Source organism: Argopecten irradians, chromosome 11, assembly GCF_041381155.1.
Source record: "Argopecten irradians isolate NY chromosome 11, Ai_NY, whole genome shotgun sequence".
In the NCBI taxonomy this organism is placed as follows: Eukaryota; Metazoa; Mollusca; class Bivalvia; order Pectinida; family Pectinidae; genus Argopecten; species Argopecten irradians.
In genome coordinates this window covers 33,723,932-33,739,096 of record NC_091144.1, presented here as the reverse complement: position 1 = coordinate 33,739,096, position 15,165 = coordinate 33,723,932, and the positions used below count along the sequence as shown (strand labels likewise).

Below are 15,165 nucleotides of genomic sequence, written 5' to 3'. Positions count from 1 at the left end.
CTTAGTAAACCAATCTTTGAATACTTATTCCATCGTCTACAAGGCACATTCACGAGAGAAACATCAGCTTCTTTATTAAAGTTGTGAAAGGAACTTTACGGTAAATCAAAACACTCCATAACGGACGGTTTGTGGTTATTAAGAAGTAAGAACAGTATCCTCACTAGATTTGTTATTCTGTATAATTTATATTTTGATGGTGTACTCAACTGCATATTGCATCGGATCATCGTGATATTTTCCTTCTATTCAATAATAAACTGTGACATTAGATACTATTCTATCTTTAGTTACCACAACCAGTAAACCGGTAACGACAAGGGCAACAACTCTTACAACAAAGAAGGCTACAACGACTGATGTATGCCACAAGGGATGGATCTGTAAAGGTGGGCACACCATTAAATTACATTTATAATAAATATATATCTTATAATATGTTGTTTCAGTTTCAATCTAAATGTAATTTAGTAGTAGTATATAGACTTGTGGTCGTAAGAATATTATTAAGTATAAAGCTTATTATTACATAAAAATCATATTCCGTATATATACATGGTATTATGCATTCACATACTGCATAGCAGGTAATTTTTGCTGAGATAACATTTTCGTGATTTCGCGGAATACAAAATATCACACACAAAATTAGAAGTAATGTTTATGTTGAAATGTCTAACAGAAATCGCGAATCGCAGAAATTAATTATCCAGTTGAAATTTCAAAATTTAATCCTCAAAAATATCCGGCTTTTATTCTGACTGCAATAACAGAATATATATCTATATCTATGATTAACTAGGTAAAGTTTTATATATATATCATGAAACAAAATGGATTTCACTATAGCATATACTATATAATATACGGTTTTTGTTTTCTTAGATGACATCACCACTCCAAAACCGACCACTCCGAAACCGACAACTCCAAAACCAACAACTTTACCTACCACCACAACTCCGAAACCAACTACGGCAAAACCAACACCAAAACCAACGACAAAGCCCTCCACTACACCCGAACCCACAACGCCCCCAACTACCACGCCACGCCCAACAAAGCCCGGTCTACCAATTTACAATGTGCGTCCTAATCTTCGACCCGGGGTAGATGGACAAGGTGCGGCTTTCTTCACGTGTTCCTTCGAAAAGTCTTTCCAGGAAAATGTGGAATTCATTGTTTGCCTCAATATTAATGGGAATTGTGAATTAATGAATATTGTATCGGGAACGACGGATAATTACAAGTTCACTGTAGCAAGCATCAACGATAACCTATCCAACAAAAAGGTAAATCATCATCCTATATAAACCTTGGCCAAAAAAATATGTCTGTTTAGGGTTACCCGACCGATCAAACCCTAATTTGTTTTACTCCCGACCTTAATTTTATTTCCACTTTTCAACGAAAAACAAGTCTTTATATTTTTCGATCTCAGACTCAGATTCCGCCCATTACTTGTGAAAGAGACTAAATAAAATTCAGACCTAACGATCCAATTTCTTTGCCAACGTAGCCCTAAACAGACACATTTTTTGGCCTTACTCACCAATTCATTTTAAATACATATACATGTATTCACACATCAATTACCATGTAAATACATATGCATTAACAGCATTTCAAGTTTCCTAGAATTCTAAGCGTAGCGCATGCGTATTTTCAATAAAAGTTTACCTAAGTGCCTTAACGATACTTATCTCTTAGAATACATAATTTTTCAAAATAGATTATACTGTCAATGTTAGTAGAATGAGTATTCATCCTTGGGACAACTAACATTTCTCTATTTACACTCCCAATTTTACTTTGTATCAGCTTTGAAATATAAATGTTTTTTTATGATATTATCAGACATAAGCACATGTTTCCTTGGATTTTGTGGATTGTGTTTTTGCATCCTATTATTTCTATTCCACAGATCACTTGTTCCATCCAGGCCAGGTTCAAAGGTCAAAGTGGATTGACCGTTAAACTGACAAGTGTTGTCTTTACTCCCACAATCAAGGTAATTTATTCTGATCTAATCAAGGAATACATTTAAAATAGCGCCAATATTATCCGTCTTTTCTAATAGCGCTATTAGCAGTTAATACATTTTCTATCAAAACTAATTTGGTTAGTTAATATAATTAGTATTTTCAATTATATATTTGTATATCGGCCTATATATGTGGATTTTGTTAATTTATTTTGCCAATATTAATATATTTTCCCTCTATAGTTAACACTGCTTTTTACGAACACATTGTTTTGACCCGCATTTTATTTTCCCTTACAGTTGGTAACGTCAGGAAAGTTGGTGCTGACAGAAGGCAAAGCTCCTCAGTATGTGACCGTCAACTCTACAGCCCCTCCACAGATGTTCTGTTGTCCAGGGTGTAAGGGAAAATGCACCGTACTCATACAGACCCACACTGACTATGATCGACATGACAAGAAATGCCGGCAATGGGTTCTACCTCAGGTGGTTATAGGATGGAAAGGTACGAGCCAATCCGAACATGCAGAATCATGCGGAGCATCTCTGTCTCAATCCAACTGGCAGGGGTTAATTCAGATTCCTATCATCGCAATGGTGGATAACTTGTACGACCGTGACCACAGTACCCATGTGACCGTCCAGGCCCACGTGACTTTTCCTAGACAACCACCGATAGTAACTAGCACATCGTTGACCCTTAATATTGGACGTCTTGACGTAAGCACCCTTATTAGCAAAGTGTCATAATTACATGATTTTAGTCACTGAAACCATTAAAATGTCAGTTTTTAATTTTCACGAATAATATTTCTTGATCCGACTTTAAGAGTATATTAATCATTTATTAATTATGATTTTATGAAATTAATTCTTTTGGCACTTACACTGTCCATCCTCACGAAAATATCACCCCACCAAAATTGCTAGGCATACGATATTCATGCGTAATATGCAAACTATAAGAAAATCGTGGTAATTAATGAAGAGCAATTAATAACGTTATAATTACAAATCACAGATGTTTAGCTTTAGATATAATGAATCTCCCTTTATTAGATTTTCACAAACGTAATTAAAGACTACAATTCTTGTTTGTATAATTAGGTTGTTGCTAAGGACAACGATCACAGAGCCATATGTACCTCTCTGAATGATCCCCATATCACCACATTTGATGGCAGGTAATTACAGATTTACATCTTATCAACGTCATTATTATCACCACTCATCATCATCATCATCATTTTTATTATCATCATCTTCATCATCATCATCATCATATCATCATCATATCATAATCATTATCATATCATAATAATCATCATCTTCATTATTATCATCATCATCTTCTTCATAAGTATCATCATCATCATCATCATCATTGTCATCTTTTTTCTCTTTTGAAACAATGAAACAATTTTTGTTTGCATTTTCACATATATATGTACATATTTATATGTATATATATGCATTATATGTTTTAAGAATGTAAACTTATTGGACGGTATTCTTGGACGTTTCAGACGGTATGACAATTTCAACACCGGAGAATTTGTTTTGTACCGGCATAAAACTCTTCCGTACGAGGTAAGAAAAACGTCATATGGTATGAAAGTGTCCTGTAACTGTGACTGACTATATAACCTGAGGTTCATTGATTAATAAATGTTAAATAGTTAAACGATCTCGATTTTCAGTAACATTTAGTAACATAAAAACTTATACTGCAAAATATGGATAAACATGCTAAAATCGATATAATCTCTTGTCATTGTCAGTGACGCAAAGTTTTGCAAATGAATTTCATCATTAAACTTATTTTAAGTTAATAGTATTTGTTATCGATATTTGGTTAATAATATCATACTATGCTAATATTAGGTCCGGGCGCAGTACCAGAAATGCAGCAGTCGCCATTCTAGAAAGAATCCTTCCTGTAATTGTGCGGTTGCTATAAAATCTGGTGATGACGTCATCACGTTTTCGAGCTGCGGTAGTCATGGTGTGACGTCACATCACGACCGCCATCACCACCACCCCGCACCAACTGCCATCACAATACAGATGTACAAGAACGGTAACCTGACGCCCGGTACGATCATCCGCCGCCTCGGATGTGGACAGAAATACGAGGTAATCAACCATAATATGGAGACATGTTTTCGTTTACGTAGATATTCTGAATTTGAACATTAGAGAGTTATCTGCCCATGCAGGTATGTATTGTTTGTAACGTCATGTGTTAATGAGCGTACGTCACACTTAATAGAGAAAATGACGTGAATTTCATTCGCAAAATAATGAGGTTATGATTAATACATACCAAAAAGGGAAATAATAATAGGAATGAAGAAATACTTCTACGTCGCTGTTGTTTTGTTTGTTTGTGCCTTTTATAATAATTTATCTAAATATTTGTTTATTTTTTTGTTAATGTTGTTTTATTTTTCCAGTTAACTTTAACTATTGAATGTATCTCGATTCCCGTTGAATATCACTTTTATGGACATAACAAAAACCAAGAGAAAGCCATGAAATGCATATATTTACCTGAATTATTAGAAAAAGCATTTTTTATCATTTTAGGTACATCTGCCAACTGGCACAGTTATTACAATACAATCAAGTGCCCGCCCTTTCCTTAACATTTGGGTGAAACCTTCAAGCTTGGATTACTCTCAGACGGAGGGTAAGTTTCCTTAATAATTCATTTTAGTTTGATACCTGGAAGCTAAACGATTTATCCTTTTGTCTTTTGATAACTTTAATTAGTCGACATAACTATTCAAAGTCATGACATATAGATATAATCGTATAATTTAACCACATGTAACATGATTTCAATATCGAATTCTAATCTACTACTTGCTTTTCATCAACATTCAAAATTAAATTAATAACACTCCAACGCCATGAAAACACTCTGGTTAAAACAGATTCATAACCATCATTTATTTTTATGAACGTATCTATCTATTTCTATAAAAGTATTTATTTATTTATTGTTATGAACGTTTCTATTAATTTTGCTTCCGCAGGTCTATGTGGAGTATACGACCGAAATCGGAATAATGACGTCCTCTACAATAATGGACGACCATATTCATCAAACGTGCGGGAGCCAAATGAGTTCTCGATGAAGTGGCAGTACGTTTATTTGGAAAAAAACAAATCTTCGATCATCTTTAAATTCTATCTTAATATTGTAATTTCGTGCATATCTTTTTGAAAATTAAATTAAAAGTTCTTTTGACAAGGCATCCCTGAACATTAAGAAACTTACCTGATTTTTTCAGATATTATCAAACTAAATGAAAATGTTCTGTTATGTATTTGTAAGCATTAATACTATTTTACTTGATAATGATAGAAATAATATGAAATGACTAAATGCAACACTATCAACCAGCTTATCTTCACTTCGCGTGAGATTAAATTTCAAAAAGCGCGGAAATTAATCGCCCAAAATTATTTTAGGCACAAGGACAGTGGATTCATATGACTCTTAATCGCCATTGCACGTTTCACAGGTTTGTAAACTATGAATTAAGTTGGTTTATAAATATCGGGCAGATATAGGCTAAATATTTTCCGTTATCTTTTCAAGCGTCAGTTCGGGAGCGAGTATTTTCACCGGAGTACCCTCAGCGACTGTGCCAGGCATCACTCGCTTCTGTAGCTGTGTCCAAGGACGCCCTGTTTTTTGTGTGAACAGCCATGGAACAATGAGATGCCTAGAAACCCGTAAGACCCGTGTTACCACAGCGCTACTATAACTAGATTTCTCGTAACGCTTCGATTATTGGGCTTCTCCTGGCTTCTCCATACTCTTATTCTCACTTCTGGCATTCTGTACATTTCGAATTTGCTCTTCGCTAATCATTATTACTTTAAGCTCTACGCATTAATGACAAGTCCTAATTAGCGATGAGGTTAATTGGCTATAAAAGATATCTTCTGTATAACCGTAAGACGGGCTTAATTGTCTGCTATACTTGTTCTATGTTCGAATCATTACTGTGTAAACTGGTATATAACACGAGCCACATTGCAGGTTACGACATCACACATACAGTAGTATCCCAGGCTAGACTGCCTCAGCTGGGAGGCAGAGGAAGAAGCAAGCGCCAGGCCTCGCCTAATACTCCAGAGGTCTTACCAGCGGTATGTCGTCTGATTCTTCTGTCATTTTGTTATTTATTGATAGGTGTTACAATAATACAATAATAATTGATATTCATGATTACAAATTTTTCTCTTGCAGTGATAAAAAGAGATCTCTGAATTCCATTAAACTAGGAGAGTCAGAATAAAAAAAATCATGCATGACTACGGGATGTCATTGAATGTTTGCCACCTTGCATTACGCTTGTGGCGTCTTTCTTGCCAAGATAACAACTTGTATATTTATACTTGTTTGCCATCAACCGTAACACATGCTTACTTATGTATTCTATATAGATTACCCAGAACTACACACTTGCTGAAGCTAAGGAGGTGTGCTCCAGTGCTATCTACAACGCTTCAGTTACCGAGCAGTGTGACAGTGTGGTGAATGGCTCCGATATAACAGAGAGGATAGACAACTGTGCAGCAGACTTAGAGGTACACAACAAAGCACCATATGGCAGCAACTTTAATTATCTCCATTAAATCATGATCAGTTTGAAAGGCACAATCGTAAAACAAACCGTAACATACTTTGAGGAAAAAAACATTCCGGAAAATGTTAAATCATATGTGAGAAATAAAACAGTACAAAGAGTTTCATTTACTTTTTCATCTGTAGATTTTTTTTGTCAACTTTAAAGTTGTATTTCTTATAATTTTCACCATCACAAACTCATACAAAGTGTGAATATGGATGTTTCTATATGATGGTTCAGATCCATGAAAGCACCAATATACTATTATCATAGCGGTAAATGTCGCATGAAATATCACACGTTTGAAAAGAACCGCCACAGTCAACGCCAGGTTTTAAACTTTCGGGTAATATCGGAAAACCGAGTACCATCACGTGACCTCGGCGATACCCGTAGGGATCGAAACCTCCCGAGCCGTATCACGTGGTCAATATAAACAATACCCGTACAGATCGGACCAGATCGGAACAGTTCGGATACTTCCGAGCTATATTTAACGTATACACGTTAAAAATCAATATTTTAATTTAATTGTTTAATAACTTTGCGAATTCGAACAAAGGTCGGTAAATATCGAAAAATTGAAACTTAGAAACTTAGAGAGGCGGAGAAAAATATGTAGAACACTTTAAATACTTTTTCTATGCCAAAAATGCAACACGTCACAAACCATACAACTTTAAAATCCATTTTAAATGAAAATGGTAATCGCTGTTTGTAGACTACAGGTGATGACGTGTGGGCATTAGATTCAATCAAGGACATCCTTGAGGAATGTCTGGGTGAGGTGGAGAAGACCCCGGTCAATGTGACGTCAAACTCAAGTGTACCTGTCATTGACACATCCAGCCTGTGTAGTGAAAAGTGCCTTAACGGAAACTGTTCTCAAGGTAGGTACTCATCAGAAACTGTAATCAAGGTAGGTATCCATCAGAAACTGTACTCAAGGTAAGTACTCACTAGAAACTGTACTCAAGGTAAGTACACGCCAGAAAAAAATTATTTGTAGTGCAGATTATGTAATTATTCTTTACCTTCAGCCCGTAAACAGTGAAGAATGATAAATAACTGGTAACCGGATAATACGATTCATTTGGTGATATCACATATAGTCTATGCACATGGTTACTAATGTCTTGTGATTCCGTTGTCGAAATATGAGTTTCATCTGACTTGCCAAAGACTTTTACGATTGTCAAAGTATACGATGTTGTTCAGTAATATATATATACATCTGTATTCCCTATACATTTGCCAATTCACTGCGTGATTCACTAGTAATTTGCTTGTAATTGCTTCCGTCTTTTCCAAACGTCAATATTAGGTTGATCATGATTAAAATTTTCTTATTTACAGGAATCTGTCAGTGTGAACCGGGATTCGCCGGAACAGATTGCTCTGTCTCTGCTCAGAACACTACACCGACTGTGAATCCGAGACCAGCGGATGATACCGGATGTGACATCAGACATGCAAGTGACAAGTGTCAGACAGTAACGATTCTCGGACAAAATTTTGTTGAATCCCCTACACTCACCTGTCACTTCACATACATCAAGGTATACATTAATAAATAAATATCAGTTTTGGTGTTCACCGGGGTGTGAACTATAAATGACACGCTTAATTAAACATATAGATGTTTGATGTCTGAAAGAATTTTAATTATTATTTAAATTCTCACAAATGTTTGCAAAGAACAGTCTTTTCATAACCCAACGACCTTACAATGGTGCTTATAATTAATTTGTAGACTATTTAAAAACGTTTTAATGTACGATTTAATTGGTTTTTCAATGGATTATTCTTCCAAATCAATACGCAACGTCCATGTTTTTTATTGTGACGTCTAATAACGTCGTTTTTTTTTATTCTTATTCTTTTTTAGTATGAAAACAAAGAAAAAATTATAATTTAAAAATTGATTTCTTTTTTTCACTATTTTTAAAATTATTCGATTTGAAAAAAATTTTGTTTGCAAACTGTTTGCAAACAAAATTTATTTCATAACCCGATGAAATCAATAAATAATGACATGAATGCTAATCCATCAATACTTTTCCAAACTATTTGATGGAATAAAATAAGTTTACACCTACGATTCCATCGGTTTTCCAAAGAATCATTTTTTCCAAAACAATACGCAACGTCAATGTTTCTAACGTCGGGTTTTCGCGCCATATTCGGATATTTAATTATAATGAAATGAATCTGATTATGTTTCGGATACAGGTAACATCTTCGGTGCAGCGAATTGGACTTGAGGCAACTGTTCCTGCTAATTTCACAAACATGTACCAAGTGTCTTGCCGCCTGCCAGATGCAAATACGGGCGCATTCGTTAAAGTCAGTAACAACGGGATTAGCACAAGCAGTGAACAGTACCTACATCTCGTGTACGACTCCGTCTGTTTTGATTGCTCGATTGCTAATGACACGACAGCGTCCACGTGCACCCGGAAGGTAAAGCTGCTGGATAGTTGTTAAATTTGTTTAATAGTGAATCACCTTTAAACAAGCATACAACTTTGGCTTCAAATTTATTTGTATTTTTACCCCCTTAAAAATCTTTTTGATGGCTTGTATTATCTTACGTACATCAACATTGTGGATAAAAGGTATCCATGCTGGTGCGTTTGTTTACAAATAAGCTGAAGGTCAGTGACGTTTGTGCTGTTGTTTATTCGTATTATTAGCTAGGAAGGAAATTAATTAAACGCATAAAATGAATACGTGTTTTATATTACAGGTATGTAACGACCAACAATCATCTAAAAATTACATAAAATACTGTAGATGGCTTGTTGACAAATTCTCATTAACATTCCAGCGACTATATAAACGACAAACATATTTAACTCAGGCAATCTGGCAAGAAAAGGCACTAACACTAGAATGCCGTTAAACATGTACAGTAAAATTGTGGTATATAATATGTTTTAGGGAGACAGTTGTGTTATTGACGAGGCTTGTTACGCTAAAGATGAAACAAAACCTGGAGAGAAATTTCAGGTCTGTAAACCGGATGTTAGCACCTCCTCCTGGACGGACACGTGTAATTTAGGTAACGTAAATTTATTCCATTATTCAGGTAAACTAAATCCATCTCATTATTCAGCTAACGTTTATCCATTCCATTATTCAGGTAAACTAAATCCATCTCATTATTCAGGTAACGTAAACCCATTCCATTATTAAGGTAAACTGAATCCATGTCATTATTCAGGTAACGCGAATCCATTCCATTATTCAGTTAAACTAAAGCCATCCGATTATTCAGTTAAACCAAATCCATTTCTTTATTCAGGAAACGTAAATCCATTCAATTATTCAAGTAACCTAAATTCATTTGATAGATTCTCCTAATATCGCACATTCATAACATACTATTTATATTTAAGAGGGTATGTTTTGCGATATTGACTTAAATTTTACAGAATGGTCTGGTCTGCTAGAAAACATTAAATTTGTGTCTCACGGATCGTTGTTTTACGACCATATTGATGTATTTCTAAGTCAAGAATATACCGAGAAAAAGAAGTGGCTATAGAACTACATGACGGTTTTACCTGACTCAAAAAATCAATCTTAATGTTATGTATAATTCGTCGTTCATTTCGAATACATGGTGTTTATCCGAAGGTGTGATTAAAATTATGTACTTAACGTTATTTTATTTTTTATTTTTTTTTAAATCGTTAAACCATTTTATACGTTCCTTGTAACACAAATATAAATCAAATATTTTTATTGCTTTGTATAACGTTGTTTTCTATTGTAAACTCGTTTTAATCGTCCAGGATTACAGGCGGGCCAGATGCATCGTGTTGTTGTTCTTGACCGACATTTTCGAGTGTGTCATATACAGTGTTTGTAATTCAGATCCGGCCTGTGCCCCGAGGGTAGAAGCGTCCACTCAAGACGACACGGTTGACCAGACAGATATCACGATCCTAGGAGTAGTGTGTGGGGTACTGGGCGTGTGTTTATTGGTTGCCCTCGGATACATACTTAAAAACAGGTCAGAACATTTACGTTGTGTGTGATTTAAAACTTTTCTTTTTTTATTAAAGTTTGGTTCCTATGTATTTGCGAGCCATTATCCGTACGGCGGAAAAAGTATCTTACATGTGTTTTTTACGTTTTGAGTTTTGTGCTAATATCTGGTCTGCAGTATCTAGAAATTAACTATTAATTAACTATTTTGTATTTACTAGAGTTTCAAATATTTCTTTATAGAGACATGTCTCCCAATAATTTGTTATAGGAGTTAATTGAAGAGTTCATAATTTAAACAACACATAAAGATTACAAAAAACGAAAGTTGGTTGCGAAGAATAAAACTTGAGCGCAAATCCGCGGGGGCCTATTTCAAGAGTTTATTCATTATCTACTTTAATTGTCTATCTATAGAATGTAGTAAAGTATGTTATTCTATGCACAAATAATCAGTTTTTTATCGAAATTCACTAAGTTTCCAGCTTTTTGCACGCAATGTACATTGTTTTCGTTATCGCTGCTTTCAATGATAATATACAATATATACCTTCGTGAACAAAATGTCTTTTTGTGTTCTACTTCAAACCTGATGGGCCTTTTATTTTTTCTATACATAAGCCCAAAAACATTTAAAGCAAAAAAGAACAAAACAAGGAAAAAAACAAGTTTAAAAAAGTATACAATATTGAATGATTTTAGAGGATAACAATATAGAAATTTAATACCGCAACAAGTGACTAAGGTACATACATATTGCATGCTATTGTAGGAATCGCCAAAAATATGTAGTCTGACTTTGTGCAAGTCTGCAGCTGTGTACGCGTCTTGAATGGAAACCAGAAAAGTATGAACAGCGTAGCATTATATCTAGATGTCTTACCTTGCTAAGCTAATCTTTACAGTGTAGCACTATTAAACAGTATACGGGAAGGCTGTTGAAATCAACATCCATATTTGGCTAACGTAGCGGTGATGTTTAGTTTCCGATTGTGAGATTGAGTCCCATAGCAGTCAACACCAGCCGCTGTGAATGTTTTAATTATTGATAAAAAATAGTTTCTTGTCGCTTTTTATCACGCAAGGATAATGCAATGAAATTATATTATTCAATTTGGTACATTTATCAAAAATACAAATATTTTTACATTAGTATAAATTGTAATGTATATACCAAATGTGCCACATAGCACACGTGCATTGGACCAAAATTTGTTTCGAATGATAACCAAGTATCCACGTAGTTTAAATTATAAAATTTGTTTCGAATGATAACCAAGTATCCACGTAGTTTAAATTATAAAATTTATTTCGAATGCTAGGTAGTAGTTGGTATTAATCTTCCCGTTTGTGCAGCATGCATCCCATTTAATTCTCTCTACTGGTAACTGCATGCATATATAATGAGTTCGTAAGTCACATATGTATGCATGTGTATATGGCGGTGTGCATGTCAGCTGTACTGATAGATGGTATGTGGCCGGATTCAAGACTGGACCAGATGTTTGTCTTTTAGAAATGTCTAGTCAAAATGTGTTTTGTTGTCATTTTATATATGTCATTATTTGACTTATCTTAATTACAGAGGTGATGTTTTAAAGATGCTCAATCGACGACAGAGCAATAACTGATGTATAATTGTATTTAAATGTCTCTTATTAACCAAAAAAGTTCATATTTAATAATTTATTTATACATTTGTTTTGCTTCTCATGCATGCACAATCAATACTTGATCCCATATAGGCCATAGTGTCATGGGTTTTTTTTCGCGACGCAATTACATTTTTTTTTATCTTGAATTAAAATAAGAAGCTCAAATTTTCAATTGGGGTAATGGTTTAAAGGAAGTAACTTTTGTAACTGGAGGAAAATACTAATTTGTCTGCTCCTGTCTTTGGAAGAGAAAAAAATACCATTCGTCTGCGGTGTAGCATCTTTTCTTTAAATATTCAACACGGGGTTTACACTGAGACAAAGGGACAGTTTTAAAACAGATAAAGTATAACCTAATTAACAAATATCTCGTGATAAACTTGCGTTTAAACTGTATTATTATTATGATTATATGACTCCATTCGGTGACATAAACGTAAATCATCTCCGACCTTACAACTGTCCCCAATTAAAATTGCCGATAACCACTCAGTAAATCGACTGATGGTGTGGAGTTATTTTTTTTATCTTATTTCTATTTAACAGATCGAAGAAGCCGAACTACAAACAATATAAAGTTCAAGAGGAGAAGACGGATTCCGTTCCAGAAGTAGCTTATGACAACAAGATGTACGCGGACAATAATTATAGACTTTAATTATCTCTGCACAACGTTTCCAATCATTGATCAAAATAACTTTAAATAACACCGAACTATAAGGCAATATTGCTTAAATTAAAAATCAAACAACTTACTGCAAACGAAAATTGCTGAAAATGACTGTGCATCTATCACTATATCATTTTAGGAATTAAGTTTAATTATTCATCTAAAGTTTTTTTTATAAAACCAATATGTTTGCAATATGTTTGTAAATAAGTACATCTATTCTTTGTTGTGAGTACACAACATAAATTAAGTACTGAACTATATCATATATCAACTAATCTCCGTCCCATACTACCACACACGTAGTGTGCACCTTTACGAAACTTTCTAATAGTTTTATTTGAATTTAGCTTCGCTGATTGCATATCGTATTACCAGCGACCTATCATATTTATAACACGTAAGCAGTAATAGTATTTAACCGAACTGTCCGCTAAAAATACATTTGTATAAAATATATCGACATTTCATTAGTTCACGTTTTTAATAATTTATTCAAGATAAATCGAATACTTAGTACATTTATGTCAATTGAGGAGACCAAAATGAAGTGGGAATCCAACGTACTAGTGAGATATTTAGGATCCATCCTGATCATTTATGATTATATGATATATAAAAAATTTATATAAAAATTGAAAGCACTTCAATAATGTCATACTCTGACTATATATATTATATAATATTTAGACTATCTGCATTATTGTAGCACAGAAGACTTATACACATATATATATATAATTACTGCCTTTAGACCGACCGAAAGATATACTTAGACCACCTTTTCACAAACATTTATTTCTGTTACGGTCGTAGTAATGAAGAATACAAACATGAAGGGATATATGCGTACATACCACTTGGGAAATGACAGAACAATATAGATATGTTATCATTGTTCAATTTAGCGACAAAGTATACGATGCCATATAGAATCTCGGAATGGAGAACAAATATGTTTTCAATAGTTTAATGATGTTAACGGTGATATGTGTAAATAATGTAATTTGTTTTTGAAAAATAAACAGAAGAAAGGGAATTGTGTTTATTTTATATTCATAATTTGTTAGCTAATGTATAAATCCGTTAATGAGATAAACAAAATGAAAGAGAAGAAAATTAACAGCAAATATACATTATATGTAGGTGAACCAATGAAAGAGAGAAGGCGTATAAGAGGTTCACCAGATCATCTGTCTTCGACACCTATCACATATTCGTAACCTGCATCCCATATTTCACAAAAAACATCTGATACGGTAACTTTATCAGAGAATTTTAATTTAAGCTTTACTAAACACGGATATCTAACCATTTCTTTAAGAGTTTCCACATAACCCTTTTGGAGCAAATTAAGATATATTAACAAACTACAAGTGTATATGAATAATACTACGAGATGAAATTTGGCATATCTTATCAAAACCACATCACCTAATTTATCTTAATACTCAACAACTACGATGCTGTATTAATGGAACATCAAACTGTCTTGTGGTACGGCTTTTCATACCATTAAACTCCGAAAATAGGTGTGTGTGGATATAACGCACTATCAGTATGACGTATATTCTTCATACACCTGGACATATTTTCTTGTGTCGACATTTTCGCAAAGTCAGCTTTCCGGTTTGTTTGTGATATGATCATTTCCTTGCTAAACCTATATACACAAGCTAAATTTCACACATTAGGTGATATGTGTACGCATGCATGACACCATGTGTTCGCCGAAAAAGTGAGATTTATCACGCCGATATTAATTCAACTTTACAGTATTTATAGTTTTACAAATATATTGAACAAAAGACATTAAAAAAATGTTAAGCCCAGACAAGACATCATATTTTATCATATTTTGATAAATTAGATTAAAAAAAATTACATATCAATATACAATACTGCAGTCTAAATATCGCGATACACAAGAAAGGTAAATCATATACACATTTGCGGTCATATTCCGTCTTTTCGAATTACAGAGTTGCGTGTATGTACTGATTGTGAGTTAATTATTTCATGAGCCAAAATAAGGCCTTTTCACTTTAAAATATGTCGTGTCACTCACAGAATAACCATTATAATGACGTCATAATCAATACATACCGGCAAAGGCAGATAACTCTGTTAAAGACAATTACCGAATATTTTTTACGACAATTAGGTAGGTATGTGGAAACCTAAATATTCTTTATCTTCAGTCAATGATGT

General features: G+C 33.9%; 1 protein-coding gene across 3 annotated transcripts in view; it reads left to right on the top strand.

Annotated features, from left to right (window-relative positions):
* The window catches only part of LOC138335361 (uncharacterized), a 33,825-nt gene extending 19,832 nt beyond the window's left edge, over positions 1 to 13,993 (top strand). For 2 of the 3 annotated variants that reach the window (XM_069284415.1, XM_069284416.1), the window contains 18 exons: positions 291 to 389; positions 886 to 1,292; positions 1,925 to 2,011; positions 2,285 to 2,704; positions 3,092 to 3,168; positions 3,511 to 3,574; positions 3,869 to 4,120; positions 4,574 to 4,676; positions 5,026 to 5,134; positions 5,595 to 5,731; positions 6,042 to 6,151; positions 6,449 to 6,592; positions 7,355 to 7,523; positions 7,990 to 8,192; positions 8,866 to 9,096; positions 9,577 to 9,697; positions 10,516 to 10,654; positions 12,831 to 13,993. In XM_069284415.1, the coding sequence (XP_069140516.1) occupies positions 291 to 389; positions 886 to 1,292; positions 1,925 to 2,011; positions 2,285 to 2,704; positions 3,092 to 3,168; positions 3,511 to 3,574; positions 3,869 to 4,120; positions 4,574 to 4,676; positions 5,026 to 5,134; positions 5,595 to 5,731; positions 6,042 to 6,151; positions 6,449 to 6,592; positions 7,355 to 7,523; positions 7,990 to 8,192; positions 8,866 to 9,096; positions 9,577 to 9,697; positions 10,516 to 10,654; positions 12,831 to 12,942 (2,984 nt within the window). In that variant the 3' untranslated portion in view covers positions 12,943 to 13,993. Of the gene's footprint in view, positions 1 to 290; positions 390 to 885; positions 1,293 to 1,924; positions 2,012 to 2,284; positions 2,705 to 3,091; positions 3,169 to 3,510; positions 3,575 to 3,868; positions 4,121 to 4,573; positions 4,677 to 5,025; positions 5,135 to 5,594; positions 5,732 to 6,041; positions 6,152 to 6,448; positions 6,593 to 7,354; positions 7,524 to 7,989; positions 8,193 to 8,865; positions 9,097 to 9,576; positions 9,698 to 10,515; positions 10,655 to 11,401; positions 11,477 to 12,830 lie in introns of all 3 variants that reach the window. The other variant, XR_011210268.1, reaches the window with a different exon arrangement.
* Positions 13,994 to 15,165: the final 1,172 nt, after the last annotated feature.